Here is a 23,626-nt window from a genome sequence, read left to right as displayed (position 1 = left end):
AAATTAGCTTTCATCCACAATTTCATTTCAGTGATGCAATTTGTCAGAGTGGAGTGAAGTTCAGTATTAATGGATTTGGAGGAGATGTAAAGCTGAATATCATCAGCATAGCAGTGGAAATGTAAACCATGCCGACGTATGATGTCACCAAGGGGGAGCATATAAAGAATAAACAAAAGGGGACCTAACACTGAGCCTTGGGGAACGCCTTGGGACAGTGGAGCAATGGCAGAACTACAATTGTTGATATTAACAAACTGTTGTCTGTTTACGAGATATGACCTTAACCACAAAAGGGCAGTACCAGTGATGTTGACAGAGGATTCAAGGCGGGACAGAAGAATGGAGTGATTAATGGTGTCAAAAGCTGCAGTAAGATCAAGGAGGACAAGAATATTAATTTGTCCAGAGTCTGAGGAAAGAGGAAGGTCATTTGTGACTTTGAGGAGGGCTGACTCAGTGCTGTGCTGGGGGCGGAAACCAGACTGAAATGATTCAAATAGATTATTGGAATTTAGGTGATCTTTGAGCTGTGAGGCAACAACACGTTCCAGTATTTTCGACAGAAATGGAAGATTGGAAATGGGCCGAAAGTTACTCATAATGTTAGAGTCAAGTCCAGGTTTTTTAAGTATGGGAGTAACAGCAGCCAATTTGAGTGATTGAGGGACTGAGCCAGAACTAAGAGAGGAATTGATTATCTCTGTGATAAGTGATGAGATAACTGGAAAACAACCCTTAACAAGTTTTGATGGAGCAGGATCCAAAACACAAGTGGAGCTTCGCATCCCTGTTAAGATCTCAGATAGGTCCAAATGAGACACAGGTGAGAACTGAGACAGAGGCTGGGTAATAAATTGAGGTGAGATAGGCGGAGAAACAGAGATGACAGGGGAAACTGTCAGAAAATTGTGGATATTCTCAACTTTTGTTTGAAAAAATGAGAGGTAAGAGTTACACTTGTCAACTGTAAAGGAATTGGTAGTATTGTCAACTGGTTTGAGAAGTTTATTTATTGTGGAAAAGAGAGTCTTAGGATTTGTTGATCCAGCATGTATGAGTTCGGAATAGTAAGTGGATCGGGCTGCCGTAAGAGCGTCTTTGTAATGTTGAAGATAATCAGAATAAATCTGATAATGTACTGTTAGACCGGTTTTCTTATAAAGTCTTTCAAGCTGGCGTTTACGGGATTTCATTTGGTGAAGCTCAATTGTGTACCATGGTGCAGAATGACTAAATGAAACAAATTTGGTTCTCAAAGGAGCCAGCTCATTAAGACATGAGGCGAGTATGTCATTATAGTAATCGACAAGGTCAGATGAATTACTAGACAGTACAGGACAGACAGACATCTTTTTAACAAGATAATTTGAGAAAGCAGAGGGAGAGATATATTGAAGATTCCTGAAGGATATTTTACGTTTAGCTCTAGTGATGGGCTTAGTGACCTCAATGTCCATGATGATTGTCAAATGATCAGAGACAGTAAGGTCATGGCTGGACGGCTGATGAACTAGGACACCAGTAGAGCAGACAAGGTCAAGAGTATGACCTTTTTTATGAGTTGGAAAATTTATATGTTGTGTGAAATTAAAACACTGTAACAATTCCAAAAATTCCCTGGCAAATTTACAGTTGTTGTCATCAACATGGATGTTAAAATCACCCATAAGCAGTACAGAGGATGAGAGGGCACTAAGCTGGGTTAAAAAATCTGAAAAATCAGAGAGAAAGGAAGCGTTTGGCTTTGGCGGACGATAAACTACAGCAGTGACCAGAGGAGTTGGCCCTGACAACTTGAAAGCCAGGTGTTCAAAAGAAAGAGCAGCAGGAAAAGACAAAGTGGTTATTTTAATATCATCCCTATAGACTGCAGCAACACCACCACCTCGCCCTTCCATACGAGGTTCATCAATATACGAGTATCCCATTGGCGTGGTCTGATTTAACGTAAAATAATCCAAGGGTTTATGCCAAGTTTCAGTGAGACAGAAAAGGTCTAGTTCACTGTCAGATATAAATTCACTGAGTACAGTACTTTTTGTGTTGAGTGAACGAACATTAAGCAATGCCATTTTCAAGTGGTATTGTTGTGTAGTTGGCTGTGAGGAACGAGGAAGAGAACGGAGATTAGCTGAATTTATATATGTTTGTTTTTGTTTTGTTTTTTTATAACACAATGCAGTCTGTGTGCGATTGGACCAAATAGATGGAATATTTTGGGATGCAACATTATAAGTAGAAATATGGTCTTTTCTAAGGATGCAGATATTATCATTTACCCATGGCTGATTGGGTTTACCCTTAGCCCGCCTGGTTTTGAAGGAAGCCACAGAGTCAAGGATGGATGAGCAGGTGGAGTTAATCATGGTGACCAATTCGTCAGCAGTTGAATTAGAAAAAGGAGGCACATTGCACTCTAGAGGGGACATCTTAAGAAAAGATTCTGAAAAAATGCTTGCAGTAGCAGAGTTTATAGGCCGATAACGACAGCTTGTAGCTCTGGTGTCGGTGGCTTGCATTGGCAATGTGATATTAAAAAAATACTGATTTATGATCAGAAAACCCAACATCCTTGATTACAGTATTATTAATAGGAAAACCATAAGATAAAACAAGATCAAGACTGAGACTATGAGTGGGGCCACTGATTGTACAAGGTTAAAAGATTCTATTAGGTGCATAAAGTCACTGACCATAGGTTTGTTTGGGCAACGGACATGAATATTATAATCCACCAGAATTAAAAGTCTGTCTGCAGTAGGTATAATCCAAGCCAATAAATTAGAAAATTCATTGATAAAATTACCAACCACATTAGGTGGTCTATATATAAGAGCACAAATCAGAGGATTACTACAATCCAGTTGTATAAGCTGCACTTCAAAACTAGTAAAATGTTCAACTGAAAGAGCTTCACATTTAAATCGGTTATTAAAAACCACAGCCACACCCCCTCCTGTACCAGTGGCTCTTGGACAGCTTAAAAAGGAACAGTCCGGAGGGCACAGTTCCAGTAGAGGGCTAAAATCGTCAACACTGAGCCATGTTTCAGTTAAAAATATAAAATCTAACTGATGATTTAAAAAGAAATCTTTCAGGATAAAAGTTATTTGAAATAGGTTTGAAATCTGATGAGTAGTCGCGGACAAGATCAGGTGCAAAGTCCACTCCGCGTTTCCTATCCCACTCCGTGGACAGCGTTGTCATGGAGACTACACCGCTACTAGTGTGCAAGGCAGCAGCGCTCTGATGACGTGTTTGTGGAGCGGCAGTGCGCACAGCTGACCAGAAGGACGGAATAGCGTTACTGTTTCGAAGATAAACAAGCTTTCTCCGGGAGCCCCTGTGAATATAACGAGGCCGGCGAAAGAGTCCAAGCTGTTTGATGACTAGAATACACGATGGAGTAGTGTAATTGTTGAACTTCATCAGCTGGTCAGCAGAATAGTTCAACATTGTGCCGATCGCAGGAAAACTCATCCACCGTTCGCCACCGGCCGCAGACGCGATGCACAGTAGAAAGAACAAAAAGTATCAAAAGAACAAATGAAAGTATCAAAAGTAACATAAAAGAAATAGAGCCACAAGGTGTGTAAAAAGATGAAAACGAAAAACGATAAAAATACAATAAAATACGGTAACGGTAGCGGCAGCCAAATGCGCCAGCGTCCACCATCACCATGACACCGTTGAGAGTGTTTTCTCTGGTTGAGAGTAATATCCTTACTACTGAGGCATCTTAACATTTCAATGTTATTTTGGCTCAAGAACGAGTGAGCATCCGACACTGCCTTCGTGATCAAGGCAGATAGTGAACAGCATGCTAATGCATCAAGCTAATGCAGGGTTTTCTAAAGCAGTCCTCATAGACCCTCACCCCATTTCCCAGCTCCAAACTCACCTGTACCAGGTGCTGAGTGTTCAGTCTATCAGATGAGTACAGATGGTACCAGACACCTGATGGACTCTCCAAACTCACTGCTTTAGTACTGATGTATACAGGGAGGACATGAAGGTCCATCAGCACCTCAAAATGGGTTTATGAGTGTTGATCTTGTACAGGAAGTGATGTCATGAGAGGATTATACAGTTATACAGAAAGCATGTTTACAGATTTGAGCAGTAAGAAGCTGAACACAGTAGAATGTAGAATCCCAGTGTGAAGAGTAGATGATGTTTATCTTCTCTGCTCTTCATCTTTTTCTCATAATCTAATGTGTTAGAATATGATGCTGTAGAAGAGATCAGACATGATCAGATGTTTCAGTCATTTATCAGACTCGACACAATCAGAACCAGTAAACACCAGCACACACACACACACACATGGAACAATGATAGAACATTTTACATGATTCATTGTTCAGGTGTGTCTGTGTATAAAGCAACAGTAACTTACTGTAGTTCCTCCAGGTTACATTGTGGATCCACCTGTAGATCTTTGAGCAGTTTTACTCCTGATTTTTCTGGATGATTTTCGTTCAGTTGCAGTTCTCTCAGACGTGATGATGGATTTAATTTCAGAGCTGAAGCCAGAGCAGTAAAACCTTCATCTGTAATACTGCAGGTGTTTAAACTGTAGAAGAAAATCATTTAATAAAAATAAGACATCATCTTCTCCCACCTCCTCCTCCATCTCCATTCAGATCCACAATCAGACAACATCACTGAGAAATCCTACACACATCAATAACAGTTTCTGTATGAATGATCTTCTGTATCTACAGTGTGAAAGTGAAGATCTTACCCCAGTATCTCCAGTTTACAGTGTGGATTCTCCAGTCCAGCAGAGAGCAGCTTCACTCCTAAATCCTTCAGTTTATTGTAACTCAGGTTCAGATGTTTCAGACTGGAGGAGTTTAAACTGAGAACTGAGGACAGAACTTCACAACTTTCCTCTGTAAGATCACAATTCCACAACCTGGAGAGAAATAATCAGATCAATCAGAGAAATTAAAGACGTCACCCTGCAGCAGTAGGTGGAATCCAAGCAGCAGATCTGATAATATTACCCAGACTGCATTGCAGAAGAAAGTGAAAGCAGTGGAATTGATGATGCTGAATCAACAATCATTTCAAAATGAGTGTAAAATATGATTTCAGACTTAAAGTGGGTTTTCAAAATTCACATGTGGGAACTTCAGTAGATCTCTGTTAGCTGTTCATTAGATCATTTAGCAACAATCACACTATGACATCTACACATTCAAAACCAAAAACCCTCTCAAACACCAACCAATGGAACCTGGGATTTCAGTTCTAGTTTAATTATGGATGCTTTATAATCAGAGAGAGGGAATCGGAAGTGCAGCCACTTCCTGTTTGGTGGCCATTTTGTGAGGGTATAAATACCTCACATGTACAAACACATGTTGTGAAGTCTTGTTTGGCATTGCTGGTAAATCTGAGTGATTTCTAGTGTGTTTCTGATTTTTGTGAATGACCTTGTTTATTTTGTTTCCTGATTGTGAGTATTCTCTTGACCCCATTTGGATTTGTTTTCTTGTATATTTGGATAACCCGTGTATTACCTTGGACTGTTTACGGATTTTGAATTTGAATTGCATATGTTTGTATGTGGTGTAGGGTAGCTTTAGCCTTGTTAGGGTTTTTTTTCCTTTCTCTGCTACTGTGTGCTTAGTGTTCCTGTCTATATGGGCTAATTCAGTGCTTCTTTTGGAAGAAGCTAACTGGGGTGTTTTTGGGGTGTTTTAGGGGGTTAGTTACTGTTAGAGTGCTTACTTGTTAACATCTCACCTATGTTTTATTTTTGTGTGTGTATGCTATTGCAGAATATATTTTTTCACATCTATTCTCTAGATTCATCTAACTAATAATGATGGGGGTGGTATCACATTTGTCTCTTGGAATGTAAAAGGTCATCCTGTTAAGAGGCAGAGTATTTTCACATTTGAAATGGCTAAAGGCTGATATCATTTTTCTTCAGGAGACCCACACAAATCCCATTCATCGGCGTAGATTGAGAGTTGGCTGAGTGTCTCAAGTTTTTCAGGCACCCTTTACGTCCAAAGCTAGAGGTGTTGCTATACTCTTTTTGTAAAAATATTCCATTTCATTCTGATTCTGTTATTTCTGACCCACAGGGCAGGTACATTATTGTTTTAGGACATATAAACTCTTTTCCTTTGACACTGATCAATGTACATGGTCCCAATTTTGATGATCCCAGTTTTTTTCGTAAAGTGTTTGTCACAATTCCAGACCACAATCTCACAAACGTCATAATGGGTGGGGATTTTAATTGTTATCTGGATCCATTTATGGACAGACTCTCTCAGAAACCTCCACCTTCAATAGCTTCAGTCATAATGTTCATAAATCATACACCAGGATAGATTATTTTTTCATAAGCTCTGGACTTATATCCAATATTGTTGATGCCAAATATAACAACATTCTAATTTCTGATCACTGCCCAGTTACTCTTCAAATTCAATTTACTCTCCCTAAGCAAAATTGTAAGTGGCGTTTTAATTTGCTTAAAGATTCATCATTCATGAAATGTATCACTTTAAAGCTTAATGAATTCATTGAGACTAATGACAATGCAGATTCGACTTTGTGGGAATCCCTGAAAGCTGTTATGAGAGGTCATATTATTAATTAATAATAGTCGTCTTTTGGAAATTGAAAAAGAACTCCCAATCCTTAAGCAAGTTTATAGCTTCCCTCACACAATCAGACTACAATAGACTACAATCGAATTCTTAAACTTAAGTATAAATACAATTAGATCCTTACTAAGCATGTAGAGAATCCTCTACTTAAATTAAAACACAAGTATTTCGAACTCTGAGATGAACCTGAAAGGCTGTTGGCCAGACAGTTAAAAGGAATACAAGCCAAACAAGCAATTCACAGGATTAAATCTAAGGCTGGTGTTCTCATCACTGATCCAAAACAGATAAACAATCGATTTAGGGAATTCTATTAAGAATTATATGCTACAAATATCCGGGTAAGTGATACAGAATTTAGTACATATGTTGACAGTTTGGACATCCCACAGCTACCAGAGGCCTGTAAAAATGATTTGGACTCCCCATTTTCTGAAACTGAAATCTTAACAGCTATTCTAATTTTTCCAGCAGGTAAAGCCGCTGGTCCGGATGGATTTGGATGTGAATTCTATAGAACCTTTCGTTATAAACTTGCCCCAATTATGTTAAGAATGATAAACGATTCTATCAAAAACAAGAAATTCCCCAATTCTTTATATGAAGCAAACATTTCTCTATTATTGAAAAAGGGTAAGGACGAATCAGACCCTGCCTCCTATAGGCCGATTGCTCTTTTAAATTTTGATCAAAAAGTGTTGACGAAAGTGTTGTCTCTTAGATTGGGAAAGCATATTTCAAAGATAATTCACCCAGATCAGACAGGGTTTATTCCAGATGGATTTTCATTTGGCAATGTACGTCTGCTCTTTAATATTTTTTATTCAGACAAAATAAAAGATGATACAGCCGGCATCATCTTCTTGGATGCACAAAAAGCGTTTGATCAGATAGAATGGCCATACATGTTTGAGGTATTCAAAAGATTTGGGTTTGGTGACCCTTTCATTACATTGATTAGGATGCTTTATCTTTGCCCAACATCATCTGTTCTATCCCATGCGGACCTTTCCAGCCCTTTTGAATTACATTGTGGGGTTCGACAAGGCGATCCACTGTCGCCACTTCTTTTCGATCTAGCGTTGGAACCACTGGCAATAGGGATTAGAAATCATTGATCATTGAAAGTTTGGTGAATCTATATGCGGATGATTTACTATTGTTCATTTTGGATCCGGCTGTTTCTGTGCCTAATGTATTAAGTTATATAGATTCATTCAGCAAACTCTCAGGATATACTATAAATTGGAGTAAAAGTAAATTTGTGCGCATTACTAAGAACCTCAGTTCCAGCTTTCTGAAATCACTACCATTTAAAATAGATGACCACTTTACACATCTTGGCATCAAAGTACAGAAAGATCCTAATCATTTGTTTAAATTGAACTTTCTTTATATGATTGACAAATTAAAAGCAAATATCAAAAGCTGGAGGTTACTTCCCTTATCAATGATTGGACATATTAATGCTATCAAAATGGTTATTTTAAGATCTTTTTCAAAATATCCCTATCTATCTCCCAGTGGCATTTTTTACACAGCTAGACACAATTGTGTTATCTTTTGTCTGGGATTATAACACGTATTTCAAAAAGGCATCTACAAAAGTCTACCCCAGTAGGTTGGTTAGGATTACCTGTGTTTAAACACTATTATTGGGCAGCTAACGCTAGAGCACTCACCTACTGGCCATGGGTGGTTCCAGGAGAACAACTGCTTGAGACTTCTCTATTGTGGTTTAAAATTAAAACCCTGTCTGTGCCTTCACTTTGCACCATTTTGTTTTCAAAGACTAAACTTGAGTTGAGACTTAAACGATTGGCAATAATTTTGTGGTAAGAACCTCTCTGAAGATTTTAAATCAAATGAAAAGTTTTCTCTCTTCACCATTGATTTCCACATACATTTCAATTGCTTATAATCACCATTTTGTTCCATCACAACTTGATAACACATTTTCGACATGGGGAGAGAATGGTCTTAAGTGCATTAAGGACCTATATATAGACAACAGTTTTGCATCTTTTGCTCAACTTAAAGAAAAATTTTGTCTCTCCCACTCTCATTTTTTCCGCTACGATACACCATCCTTCCCGGAAATGCTGGAAGAGCATACACTACATGAACAGTTTGTTTTAAATACAGATTCTAGACATCTAGTCTCTCAACTTGTCTCTGCTTTTACTTTACCAGTAAGCACTGCTCACCTGAAAGAAAAATGGTCCACTGAGCTGGGAGAAACAATATCCGAAGAAACTTGCTGATCTAGAACCCATTGTTGTTCTATAAACTCTAGATATAGGCCTTTTCAGTTCAAGTTGCTTCACAGGTTTTATAATTGTAAAACAAAATAAAATAAAATATACAGATCAGTCTCCTCAAAATGTATAGGTGCCACGTGTTTGAGGGATCACTGTCCCATGTAATTTGGTTTTGCCCAATGGTACATTACTGGATTAATATCTTCAGCTGCTTTTCAAATGCCTTCAAAGTAGATATTGCCCCAGATCACAATCTAGCTATTTTTGGGTATTCTGATAGAACCTTCCTCTTACCCTCTACACAGCAGTGGCTTTGATGGCTGGCATGGTTGCAGCCAAAAAGGTCATGCTTTTGTCATAGAGGTCTCTGACTGCTCCACGTTTTAAAAGATGGTTGAATAAGATGCTGTTTATCATACAAATGGATCAATTACATTGTAGTGAGCTAATAGCACAAAAACGTTTCTGGAGCACTTGGGGATCTTTTCTTGATAATTTAAGTTAAGCCTAAGACTGATGTCAGACCCAGTTAAATTCATTATCTATTTGATACCTAGTCTAAAGCACTTGTGTCCGAGGGCACCCTTTTTTGTAGTTTGTATTGTTATGTATGTTGTTGTTATCTTTGTTATATATTTTTCTATATAAAATATAAAAAAAAAAAAAAAGAAGAACCGTGCTAGGATGTGATGAAGTATGAAGAATCCCATACAACAACCGCTAAGGTTGTTTTTATTCAAATGATGCTTCAGAGTGAAACAGATCTTCTATATCTACAGTGTAAAAGTTAAGATCTTACCCCAGTATCTCCAGTTTACAGTGTGGATTCTCCAGTCCAGCAGAGAGCAGCTTCACTCCTGAATCCTTTAGTTCATTGTTATCCAGGTTCAGATGTTTCAGACTGGAGGAGTTTGAACTGAGAACTGAGGACAGAACTTCACAACTTTTCTCGGTTAGATCACAACCAAACAACCTGGAGAGAAATAATAGATCAGTATTTGACCTTTACTCATTACAAACACAAAACTGCAGTTTCAGCTCTGTATAATGTATAAAATGTTCACTCTATACTGTAGAGTCTAATATGGAGTAACACTTTAAATTGTTTTATTTATTTATTTGTCAAATGTTCATTTATTTAATAATTCTTAAACTTTCCACTGTTCACTGTATTTGACACAACCAAATATATATGTAATATTGTACAGTTATTTAAAAAACTAATCTGTTTCCACTAACTGTGGCTCTGTGTTGGTGCATGAATAATAACAAAATCATTTTATTCCTGAAAAGAAAAGGAAGTAAAAGAAATCCTGCTAGGGTGTGGTGATGTATGACATTTCTGACGAGTCCTAAACAATTTCCACTAAATTCATTTTGTGGAATGCTTTTAATTAGAACAGATCTTCTGTATCTACAGTGTAAAAGTGAAGATCTTACTCCAGTATCTCCAGTTTACAGTGTGGATTCTCCAGTCCAGCAGAGAGCAGCTTCACTCCTGAATCCTTCAGTTTATTGTTACCCAGGTTCAGATGTTTCAGACTGGAGGAGTTTAAACTGAGAACTGAGGACAGAACTTCACAACTTTCCTCTGTTAGATCACACTCCCACAACCTGGAGAGAAATAATCAGATCGATCAGAAAAGCAGTAGGTGGAATCCAAGTAGCAGATCTGATAATATTACCCAGACTGCAGTGCAGATGAAAGTGAAAGCAGTTGAATTGAAGATGCTAAATTAACAATCATGTCTCTAAAAGTGTGTGTGTGTGTCGCCCTGAGATGGTTTATTTGTTTATGCTGATTGTTTCCCAGCATGAAGTGATTACTATAAATGAATGAATGTGTATAAAAGTTTGTGAACGTGAAGATCTTACTCCAGTGTCTCCAGTTTACAGTGTGGATTCTCCAGTCCAGCAGAGAGCAGCTTCACTCCTGAATCCTTCAGTTTATTGTAACTCAGGTTCAGATGTTTCAGACTGGAGGAGTTTAAACTGAGAACTGAGGACAGAACTTCACAACTTTCCTCTGTTAGCATACAGAACCACAACCTGGAGAGAAATAATTAGATCAGACTACATTGCTGGTGAAAACATTTGAATTAATGAATCAACCAACAGCAGGATTGCTTTACTGTACTGATTTACAAAGGGGTGGAGCTACGCATTTTTAGGGTTAGAGGTACAAATACTTCTGCTCCTGCTTTCAGGTGAAATTCCACATTTTGTATAATACTTGCATTCATCATTTAGTCCTGATGTTTTTGGAGATCTGTGGTTGATTATTTCCACCATTTAACATCAGATTTTATACTTATTATACTAGTATAATTAGCAGAGTGTAAGTTAGTAGGTGGTGCAGAAACAGTTAACATTATTATTTAAGTTACTAAATTAGATGTAAATTTCAGACACATTTTGGGATCAGACTGCAACACTGTAGTTCTGCACTTTCTCAGTTTTGTACATTCTTGTACATTGTTAATTCTTGTATGGTGTTAATAGTTTTGTTACTTAGCCAATGTTTGTGGGTCTGGTGGAAATATGGTTCACTTTAAACAAATCGAAATGAAACAACCTTAAAAAACATTTGTCAGGCTAACTAGCCTGAACAGATACAGAATCTATATCAGTCAACACATCAGTCCCATTGAACACAGTCTATTCATGCAGCCTATACAACACATGAGGCTCAGCTTTACTCTGTGTATGTGTGTGTTGCATACATTCATTTGATGCATGTATGCTGTGTCTGTCTGTCTCTCCTCTGTTTGTACAGTGTGACCTTATTAAAAATGTGTTGTTTTATATGTTCTTCACACAAAATGAGCCAAAGGCAAAAGGTCTGAAGTTTAAATAATAATGAATAGAATCATTTTTCTATTGGTAAACAATGAAAATGGGTCCAACAGAACTGAACACCATACAAGGGTTAATCAGAAGTGATGAACCCTTGAATCATATGTCAATAAATGACTCACTTAGCTCTTCTCGATTCTTTAACCACGGGCAGCATCGTCAGAAGACCTTTATGTGATGGATAATATTTACTCAAATCAAACTCATCCAGCTTCTGATCTGAGTTCAGCAACACAAACACCAGAGCTGACCACTGAGCAGGAGACAGATAAAGTTCATCGCGATCAATAAAACCTCTTCTGTTCAGATATTGTTGGACTTCCTGCACTAGAGAATCATCATTCAGTTCATTCAGACAGTGGAACAGATTGATGGATTTCTCTGGAGAGGGATTCTCACTGATCTTCTTCTTGATGTACCTGACTGTTTCCTCTTTGTTGTAAGAGCTACTTCCTATTTGTGACAGTAGGCCTCGTAAGAGAGTCTGATTGGACTCCAGCGAGAGACCCAGGAGGAAGCGGAGGAAAAGATCCAGGTGTCCATTCTTACTCTGTAAGGCCTTGTCCACTGCACTCTTCAGAAAGTCAGACATAGACTTTCTAAAGATTTTACAGAATTCAGTGTTTTTTTTCACCTGCACATTTCTGTTTTTGTTGATGAAGGTGAGAAATTCATATAAAGCAGCCAGAAACTCTTGAACACTCAGGTGCACAAAGCTGAAGACCTGACCCAGGTGCAGCCCAGCCTCTTTTTTGAAGATTTGGGTGCAGACTCCTGAGTACACTGATGTGTTTTTGACATCAATGCCACACTTTGTCAGGTCTTCCTCATAGAAGATCAGGTTTTCTTTCTCCAGCTGTTGGGAGGCCAGTTTTCCCAGTGCCAGTATCATCTCTCTGGTCTGGTGTGGATCAGGGTCAGATTTCCCATGGTACTTTTGTTCCTTGTGTTTTATCTGAAAGATCAGAAAGTAAGTGAACATTTGAGTCAGGGATTTGGGGATCTCTTTCCCCTTGGCTTCATCCAGAATTCTCTCTAGAACAGAGGCTGAGATCCAGCAGAAGACTGGAATGTGACACATGATGTGGAGGCTTCTTGATGACTTTATGTGAGTAATGATTTTACTAGCCAGGTTCTCATCACTGATCCTCTTCCTGAAGTACTCCACTTTCTGAGGGTCACTGAACCCTCGTACCTCTGTTACCTGGTCTACACGCTCAGGAGGGATCTGATTGGCTGCTCCTGGTCGAGTGGTGATCCAGAGGTGAGCAGAGGGAAGCAAGTTCCCCTTAATGAGGTTTGTCAGCAGCACATCAATTTTTACTGACTTTGTTATGTTACACAATCGCTCATTATTTTGAAAATCTAGAGGAAGTCGACACTCATCCAGACCATCAAAGATGAACAAAACTTTATAAGCATTACAGTCTAATGATGGCAAACCTTTCACTTCTGGGAAAAACTGATAAAGAAGTTCCATCAGACTGAGATTTTCCTGCTTCATCAAGTTCAGCTCTCTGAAAGGAAGTGGAAATATGAAGATGACGTCCTGATTTGCTTTTCCTTCAGCCCAGTCCAGAATGAACTTCTGCACTGAGACCGTTTTTCCAATTCCAGCGATTCCTTTAGTCAGCACAGTTCTGATGGACGTGTTTTTAAAAAGGTCGTTGCATTTGATGGGTTTCTCCTGTGTTGCTGGTCTCCTGGATGCTGCTTCAATCTGTCTGATCTCATGTTCATTATTGACGTCTCCACTCCACCCCTCTGTGATGTAGAGCTCTGTGTAGATCTCATTCAGAAGTGCTGAGCTTCCATGCTGAGAGATTCCTTCACTGATTCTTTTACATTTCTCTCTCAGATTGGATTTGAGTTTTTTTTGATACTCAGAGACCAGTTCTAATAAAGAGAAGATTATAAATCATTTTATTACTGCATGATAACACAGTATATAATTCAATATTTTAATAAATAGATTAATTTCTAAATTAATTCCTATTTTTAAATATATGATTAAATACAGGATTAAATATAGGATTTTCTATTTTCAAATGAAAACAGATTTGTAGAGATGCAGTGACCTGATGCTCAATAAACGTTTCATAACAGAATCTAATGACCAATAAAAAGCCTAGATGATTTCAGAACCAAGATGAATATGGAAATGTTTTTATCTAATGGTAAAGAAGTAAATAAATAAAGTATTTAGGTCTCTTACTGCTCTGCAGGGTGTTAGCGAGGTCTGTCTTGTTCATGATCTTTAGAACCTGCAGTGTGATCTTTAGCGCCCCCTGTCTAAAACCCCTCAGATCTTCTACATTCTTTACCTCCTGCTCAGAACATGCTGGGTAATCTTCATTCAGGAGCTTTTCGAACTTGTTTAGCTCATTCTTTAACATGCTGATGACTTTGAGCTCAAGTTCCTGTTGAGGAATTTAGAGAAACAGATCATCACAATAAGCACCATGAGGTAATAAAGAGAGATGAGTGAGTGATGTGACTATATAAGGAATGATGTAGTTCTAATATTATACTGAAACTAGTTGATGTTATACATTTAGTATAATGTGTGTGCCACATTGTTTTATTTTTCTCTACATGTTAAGTTTGCTAAATGAATAAACAGTAAATGTTCATTAAAATGTGCTTAAGTTTTAATTTGACCTCTGTCTGAACCAGTCTCAACCATTAAAATGTGGAAGGTTGGGTGTTTGGTACCCCTAATGAGTCCCTTTAACTCCATATAGCAAAAATAAAGAACATTCAAGTCCATAAAAAACAGAACAACATCTAAGGAGGGTCCAGAATCCAAAATCAACATAAAATCCCTCACAGTTTTCATGTAACTAATGGCAACCTAGACAATTATCATCATTAATATTACACATACATACATACAAACCTTAAATATGGATTCCAGCTGATCTCTGTAACTAACATTTAATTTCTTCTTTTTTGGTCTGTTAATAATAAAGAACAAATAAGCAATTGTGCAGCTTTTCAGTCTTCATTATAAAACACAAATAAATATACACAACAGTACTGAACACTAGCATGTTCCATCATCCAGTTATTGAAACATTTCCTAGCTGATTTCTATATTTTTATGAATACATTGACCAGTTGAGTGAGTTTAATGGGTTTATTAAGGAAGAACTAAAAGCAAAAACACTAGAACATGAGATTATACTGACCTTGCATCAGTAAAACAGTCTTTATCCTTACAGTAAGCATCCACTGACCAGTTCCTCTTCATAGAGACAGTGCTGGGATCTGGTCTTGTACCCTTCATCACACTGGGGTACAAGTAAAACCAAACATCCCACACAAGTTTTAATTTAACCCAGATGCAAAGTTGGCTAATCAAGGGGTAAAAATGTAATAAACAATTAGCAGTTTATCACTGTGTCAAAAATGCACAAAAAGCATAAAGGCTTACCTCCAAAAACAAGCTAGCTTAACTAGTGTTTAGTTTAGGTAATCTTCTATTTAAAAAAAGAGTTTTAAATGTAATTTTAAATGTCTGCAAAATTAGTGACACTTGACAGTGCTTGTTTGTTTAACACCAAGTAGATCAGATCACTGCTGATCTGATTTTACATAAATTTTACATAAAGTTTACATAAGTAATCAATATTTTACAATTATTAAAATAAATGTTAACATTTAAATCACACTCTTATTTGTTCTTGATCTTGAATTTGACTTTTGCAGACTTAATCTCAGCTATTTAATCTAGTCTTGGACTTAAGCAAAGAGGTTGTGGAAGTCCTACACAGTCTGGATTGTCCTTCAAGAGTTACGTTCATTTAACCTCAAATCAGTAGAAGAGTCTCTGAAGTGATTTGGTTAATTAACCAGCTACTCTTTGCTAATAAATAATTATTAGAAGTTTTAGATCTTCATAATTAGGGATGCACCGATCCGATATTAAGATTGGCTATCGGTCCCGATATTACCAAAATGAGATAGATCGGGTATCGGATAATTAGGCCAATCCATGGGGCCGATACGCTGCCTCAGTAGAGAGGATTCTAATAAGTCAATATTATTCGAACGCGCTACTTAGATAGCGCTTCCATCGGGTTTCGGGTTTAGCATTTAGCATCTTGCCATTAAAACCAATGAATTGAGGTAGCACAGCACGCTAACGTCAATATAACACCTCCCTTCAGGTACCGATAATCGTTACATTTCCTGACAAGCCCGAACTTGCAAATAAAAACACTGGGTACAAATTTATACAGGTTAAAAATCAGTAATATTTTATTTACGTTTTATAATAACTCCATTCGTTTCTCCCCCCTGTCAGCCATGTTTATTTTTCTGTGAGAGAAGAGCACCCGACCCGCATTGCCTTGATCACTAAGGCAGCGTTAGATGCTCACTCGTTCTTGAGCCAAAATAACATTGAAATGTTAAGATGCCTCAGTAGTGAGGATATTAAGGCATCTAGGATTTGGAACAGCCTCCTTATCGGGAGAGCGCACAGGATGACGTAAAATGCTGTCTATGTAGAGAGAGAGCTAGCTTTTCCAACACACCCTTTATGTTGAATTGCACTAGATGTTTGCTTGTTCACAGTGTTTGATTACTGATTGTATTGTACCAAGGTATTCATTTATTCTCAGGTTCTTCTGCTGCTAGATTTTATTTTGAAATACAGTTTACACTACATATTTAAAAAATAAGATTGATTTACTGTTTGTGTAACTACTTCAGTTTCAGCTGATACATTTAATTTATTTTAAAATATTTTAAGAAGTTTGCCTTTTTTATTTTGAATTTGAATGCTGTGCCAAGGCAGGGTTATTATAGTTAACAAAAACAAACGAAATAACGAAAACTATAATTGAAAAAACATTTTCGTTAACAGAAATAAATAAAAACGGTAATTAAAATAAAAAAACGATAACTAACAAACTGTATTAGGCGTTTACAAAACTAACTAAAACGTACAAAAATTATAGAGAGAATACCCTTCGTTTTCGTGTTTGTCAATTTATTTCTGAGCATTGTGAACTGATATGAAATCGATGTTTTCCACTCCAATAGTTTTACGTTAGCTTCCGGCCTTTCCCAATCCGCTCCCTCCTCACTAACACTCCACTACAGAGGGACCCTCCACGTGAACGCGCAAACGGAGGCGGAGTGGAGAGGGGGAGTGAGTAGGGAGCGGACTGAGATTGGTCCCTGACGGCATGTCATGTTTACATTCCGTTTCTGCTCACCACGTTAGCCTGCAAAATGATGACAGCAAAAGTTAACTTTATGTTTTTCTCAAATTAAGCTCCCTGATGTGTGTCTCATGAATTAGTTTATATTATTATTATTAGGGCTGTCGTTAATCGCGTTAATTAATTAATCGTGTTAAAGACGTTACATTTTAATCGCGATTAAAAAAAATTAATCAAGATGAAAATTTTAAATCAAACTATTTTTATTGAGCTGTTTGTGTCACGGAAATATGCGTCTCTGTTGTAATTTGCAGTATTACACACATTTTGCACTTAAGGCTGCTATCTTGTGGACTGTTACAGTTTTTGTGGACAGGTGGTTGTTTAACATTCATTGAATACATTTTTTAAATGGTATCTTTTGTTGAGTTTTTATTACACAATACTTACTCTGACCTTTTTAAATCCTGCACCTGAAAAATAACCCAAAGTATAAAAAAACTAAAACTAATACTAAAACTAATAAAAACTAAACTAAAACTAAGCATTAAAAAAATAATAAAAACTAATAAAAACTAGCAAACCCACTCTAAAAACTAATTAAAACTAACTGAATTAGAGAAAAAAAAGTCACAACGAAATAAAACTAAACTATAATGAAAAATCCAAAACTATTATAACCTTGTGCCAAGGTCCTGCACAATTGTTTATTATTTTATTGACAAATAAATAGCAGTTCAGTACATTTATATCTGTGTTAATAGTGCTGGACAATAATTCGATATCGATATATATCGTGATAGAAAATGTTTCAATAACGGTGATATGATTTTTAAACAAATTCGATCGATATGCGTCAGTGCGTGATGAAGTACGCCACAGGCACGACGCCAGTGCTCAGCGTTACCACTCTGATTACACTACCTACAACACGGTGGATATTAGCGGCTAAATGAGTTCAACAGCTGTGAGTGAACGAGCATCCACGCGCTAGGTTTGGGGGGCGCTTTGCCGGTGTTACTTTTTTGCGGAAGCATTTTTGCACGCAGGTGTTTCCACAGGGACTCAATTCAACAGCGCACCTGAAGCAAGTAGTTTTCCACCAAAACAGTGCAGTAATACACTCAACATAAACGTCAACCACCAACACAATTACAGAAGTAATACTTCTACTGAGTACTAATACCAGTTATTACTATTACTTCTTATTAGTTGTGGCGTGCTACGAGTAAAGGCACCAACGGGATATTCGCGTTCAAGTGTTGCCAAATTGGGCAGTTTTCCTCCTAATTGGGCTGGTTTTCTTTTTCAAAAACAATTTAATAGCATTTAAATAACACTTCTATTGAAAATAGAATATTCAGTTTTAAAAAGCCCCAACATTGTAGAAGGCTGTTAAAAGTAAAGTCAATTTTCAATGCTGATTTGGCTTAATAGTGTTGGTCAGAATGTATTATATTTTTGAAAGAAAATTTAAATTTATTTTCCATGCATTTACATGATGATCAAGTATTGCAAAGGAATATCTTTGAAATTCTGTTAAGGTTATAGGCTATATTTTAGTTTTTCACAGGGAAAATGAGAAAAAATAAAAAGCTTATTATGCTGGGCTTGATGTAATTCTACATGGCACTCACTGCCATAGGTAAACGAGTGAGTGACCAAAACACTACTAGATCAACAGCCACTAGCCACATACAAAAAATGAGGTATCAGACTGTTTCTGTGCCACCCCTGTGTGAGCAGTGGTCTCAGTCTGGCCACCCATATGAAAACTGTCTGGCTTTGCCACGGTCTACAGTTGAAAAAGAAGCAGATGAAATAGCTGATAAGAGATGAAGGACTAATTCAGTGGTGTATTCAGCTTGTATTTCTTGCCAGAAACCAGAAAAGAGGTTTGCAGGCACCGCCATCCAATTTTTGTGTGTTTAGCAGTTTTTCTGACATTTGTATTATTCATATCGATATCGGAATTATATCGTATCGACCGAAATTAGGAGTTATATCGTGATATAAATTTTAGCCATATCGTCCAGCCCTATGTGTTAATTATATTTTGTTTTGCAAACTTAGTAATGTTTAAGTCAATCCTGATGCCTTAAGTCTTTCCCACATGATAAAGTATACGGTTTATTAATTCAACAATGGTATCGGATCGGTATCGGGTATCAACCGATATGCAAAGTATATGTATCGTATCGAATATCGGAACTGAAAAAGTTGGATCGGTGCATCCCTATTCATAATTTCAGTCATTTTACTCTGATAATTTTTTCTAAACTTAATTTAGTTCTTATTTAGTTTTCACATTCAGAAAGTATTCAAAGCTGGGTTCTTTGGTGGTGCAGTGGTCTAAGGCACTAACACATCATGAGATTATATTATATATATTATATATTATGACCTCAGATCAGTAAAACAATCTTCATCTTTAAATTTAAGTGGAGGATCCATTGACCGGTCGCTCTTCATGGAGACACAGCTGGGTTCAGGTGAATCAGGTCTCGTATTCTCCATCACACTAGGGTACAAGTAAAATCAAACATAAATAAAATAAATAAAAAAGCATATGGGCACCTGGAAATTTCAGTTCAGATAAACACCACCAAGGACACGGCACAGTAGTCAGACAATTAGTTTAACCAGCAGCTACTTTGGTTATACAGAACAGAATTGAGCACTATTATTGAACTGTTATTAAAACATTCCTAGCTGATTAGTTTATTTTTATGAGTAAACTGATTATATGAGTGAGTTTATTGGGTTTTATCAAGAGGAACTGAAAGTAAAAACACTAGAGTATGAGATTATACTGACCTCAGATCAGTAGAACATCCTCCATCTTTAAATTTAAGTGGAGGATCCATTGACCGGTCACTCTTCATGGAGACACAGCTGGGTTCAGGTGAATCAGGTCTCGTACCCTCCATCACACTGGGGTACAGGTAAAACCAAACATTAATAAACTATATAAAAAGCACAAGGGTACCTATATGTTTCAGTTCGGAGAAACACCACCAAGGACATGGCACAGTAATCACACAGCTAGCTATAGCTAAGTGTTAGCTTAGTAGTTTGTGGTGTCAAAAACTCAACCTGCAACATCCTTTAACTAAAGAAATCAAACCACCACCAGAAGTAGCAGAAAAGGTATAGATTTATTGCATATTACAGTGAACACACAACAAACCAAGCCATCCTGACTAGCATTGCCTTTGGTCCTCTATTTATACCAACTTTACAAAGGTGGGCTTAGGCGGGCCTCTTTTCACCTACTCCTATTTTATACACAAACATACAGACCCTATTCCATCATCCTGTTTGTGACATGGGCCCCTCTTTCCCACACTTTACAACATTTGGTTTCCATTATTACCCACGTTGAAAAACAATCACAGTGATTGACAGGTCCCCTTACCATTTGGTTCCAATATTTTCTTTAAGCTGAAAAACCAATCACCTATTTCCACAATGACTAGCAGGTCCAACTGTGTGGAACTGTCTCTCTCACACAAAAGAAGAACAGAATATAACCAGAAATAAACACACCTGATTATATTGGTTATTTACCATATAGGATATTATTCACTTATATTGATTAAATGTTTAACTGAAAAGTCACTTCAAGTTAAAGTACTGAACTACTGATCAGAAGGTTACTGGTTCAAACCCCACCCTCACCAATCTGTCATTGAGCAAAGTCCTTAATCCTTAATTACTCAGATTGTATTTAGTCACAATTGTGAGTCGAATTGGATAAAAATGTCCAATCAAAGAGGTCCTAAAAGTCCTAAAGCACAGTTTATGAAAGTCTGTGTAAACTTTACTTAGTTCTGATCAGTAATCATCAGTACATACTGAAACCTCTTAGTTCAAAACCCAGTTTACTGATGTGTGAATAAGAGATTTTCATTTTGGATTTGTAATTATTTTAATCAATTTTATTATCATTTAATTTTAAAACTATTTTCACTTTGTCATTATGTGGGATTAAATGTAGATTAATAGTAAACATGTAATTTATATCCATTCAACATCAAACAATCTGAATCCAGCTGGTGAGAACACCCAACTTTTATTTATATCTTGCTCAGTAAAAACACAGAATTGAAAGAGGTAGATATACATGACAGAACTAAAATCATGGGTTTCTTTATAAGCATACATATTATAAATGAGTGGACACAATATCAGAAATTCATTTAAAGATACTATTTCCAACCTTACTTCAGTAAAGTCTGAACTCCTGATGTAATGCTCCCATACATGTGTATTGTTTTATATAGTAATAAACTATTACAGTTTTCATTTATGTAAATTAATAGTGTGTGTGTTTCTGTTATTTTGTCCACCGCCTGCATGTATGTAAACACGACGCTGACGTCACAACATCTGTGTAAGCTACACTTTAGTATCCAGACGAAAACAAGAAGGCAGTTTTTAGAAATCTTCATTCTGTTTTCATTAATCGTGGGTTTATGAGTTCGTGTAAATGAGAGAAAAACACAGAGGAGAAAAAAGTGTAAAATATCCGTGTTGGTGTGGAGGCCTAAATACCGATGTTAAATATAACAGGCATTTTAAGACAGTTCCTGTACAGAAAACAGTATCAGGTAATAAAAAGTTATCCTAAACATTTGTCCATCAAATACGGATTTATAACATTTATATATTACAGTATTATATTCTTATACTCACCGCGATTATCTCGAAAACACCTTTACCTTTCTCTCCACACTAAATGATCTCACTTCACTTTAACCAATCAAGTTCAATGCCGCATTCAAGTGCTTCTCCAGATTTCTCACATTCTGAGTTCAAAGTCGCGAGTACAATGGAAATCTACACTCGAGTTAGACATACAGATTCAAAATTACATGTTTGTTCTGTGTAAATAATTAGATTAAACTGTCTTAATGCGTTACTACTAAAGCACAGAAGTGCAATCGTATTAAATTTAAACTATTTTTTCTACATGTGAATGCTGCACTAAAACTAGCAGCCGCCCAAACTCTGATTCTGTTTCAACTTGTCAGAAAATACCTGCTGTCCTCTCACACAGTCTTCTGTTAAAACTTGTGCACCTCTGCTCAAATCGTATGTTTGATCAAGTAAAAATAATTAACAACAATGTAATCAACAGGAGACTACATCTATTTACTAAACTGAATATTAGAGAGAAACACACCTAAATGTGCCATAACATCTGTTCATGCCACATGTATCTATTTTTCCTTCCTGCAAAATGTTAAGTTGCTGTGATAATAAAACAATTGTGTGTTAAATACGTGAGTAAATACTGTGTTGGCTACACTGACATCATACCATTTATTACTACATCTGTACTTCACAAGCAAACTGCACTACAAGTATATCTTAGTAAAACTATATTTATTTACTGCACTCTATTTAATCTATTGCAAATACTAAGAAATACCCAAGCAATCTGATACCAGAAAGAACAATTACAGCCCTGATAGATCAGACTTATCAGACTAGCTGACAGTATATACAAACTGATCAGCCAAAACATTATAAAATAAAAAACAATACATTGTCAATTTTATCAACTCCACTTACCATATAGGAGCACTTTGTAAATCTACAATTACTGACTGTAGTCCATCTGTTTCTCTGCAGGCTTTGTTAGCCCCCTTTTATGCTGTTCTTCAATGGTCAGGACTCTCACAGAACAACTACAGAGCAGGTATTATTTGAGTGGTGGATCATTCTCAGCACTGCAGTGACACTGACATGGTGGTGGTGTGATAGTGTGTGTTGTGCTGGTATGAGTGGATAAGACACATCAATGCTATTGAAGATTTTAAACACCTCACTGTCACTGCTGGACTGAGAATCGTCCACCAACCCAAAATATCCAGCCAACAGCGCCCCGTGGGCAGCATCCTGTGACCACTGATGAAGGTCTAGAAGATGAGCAACTCAAACAGCAGCAATAGATGAGTGATTTTCTCTGACTTTACATCTACAAGGTGGACCAACTAGGTATGAGAGTCTTATAGAGTGGACAGTGAGTGGACATAGTGTTTAAAAACTTCAGCAGCGCTGCTGTGTCTGATCCGCTCATACCAGCACAACACACACTAACACACCACCACCATGTCAGAGTCACTGCAGTGCTGAGAATGATTCGCCACCTAAATAATACCTGCTCTGTGGTGGTCCTGACCATGGAAGAACAGGGTGAAAGCTAAAAAAAATAGTATGTAAAGAAACAAATGGACTACAGAAGGAAAAAAAGAGGTAGTTTTAATGTTATGAGTGATCAGTGTACAGTGTATCACAAAAGTGAGTACACCCCTCACATTTCTGCAGATATTTAAGTATATCTTTTCATGGGACAACACTGACAAAATGACACTTTGACACAATGAAAAGTAGTCTGTGTGCAGCTTATATAACAGTGTAAATTTATTCTTCCCTCAAAATAACTCAATATACAGCCATTAATGTCTAAACCACCGGCAACAAAAGTGAGTACACCCCTTAGTGAAAGTTCCTGAAGTGTCAATATTTTGTGTGGCCACCATTATTTCCCAGAACTGCCTTAACTCTCCTGGGCATGGAGTTTACCAGAGCTTCACAGGTTGCCACTGGAATGCTTTTCCACTCCTCCATGACGACATCACGGAGCTGGCGGATATTCGAGACTTTGCGCTCCTCCACCTTCCGC

At 37.2% G+C, this 23,626-nt stretch overlaps 1 protein-coding gene and 1 pseudogene across 1 annotated transcript; one reads left to right on the top strand and one right to left on the bottom strand.

Moving 5' to 3' along the window:
- Positions 1–23,626, top strand: part of LOC134328732 (zinc finger protein 850-like) — a 314,276-nt pseudogene that overhangs the window by 46,413 nt on the left and 244,237 nt on the right.
- Positions 1,002–21,668, bottom strand: LOC134328710 (NACHT, LRR and PYD domains-containing protein 4-like). The gene is made up of 11 exons (XM_063009891.1): positions 21,631–21,668; positions 19,750–19,866; positions 14,658–14,715; positions 13,974–14,178; positions 11,881–13,654; positions 10,778–10,951; positions 10,343–10,516; positions 9,702–9,875; positions 4,751–4,924; positions 4,403–4,579; positions 1,002–4,235 (listed from the first exon to the last, which is right to left on the bottom strand). Exons 2-11 carry the CDS (start codon positions 19,860–19,862, stop codon positions 4,223–4,225), a joined length of 3,036 nt encoding a protein of 1,011 aa, XP_062865961.1. The 5' UTR covers positions 19,863–19,866; positions 21,631–21,668; the 3' UTR covers positions 1,002–4,222.

The sequence above is a fragment of the Trichomycterus rosablanca genome, chromosome 15 (assembly GCF_030014385.1).
Source record: "Trichomycterus rosablanca isolate fTriRos1 chromosome 15, fTriRos1.hap1, whole genome shotgun sequence".
NCBI classification, from domain to species: Eukaryota; Metazoa; Chordata; class Actinopteri; order Siluriformes; family Trichomycteridae; genus Trichomycterus; species Trichomycterus rosablanca.
Note: the sequence above shows the minus strand (reverse complement) of the source record. Positions and strands in the feature narration are given on the sequence as shown.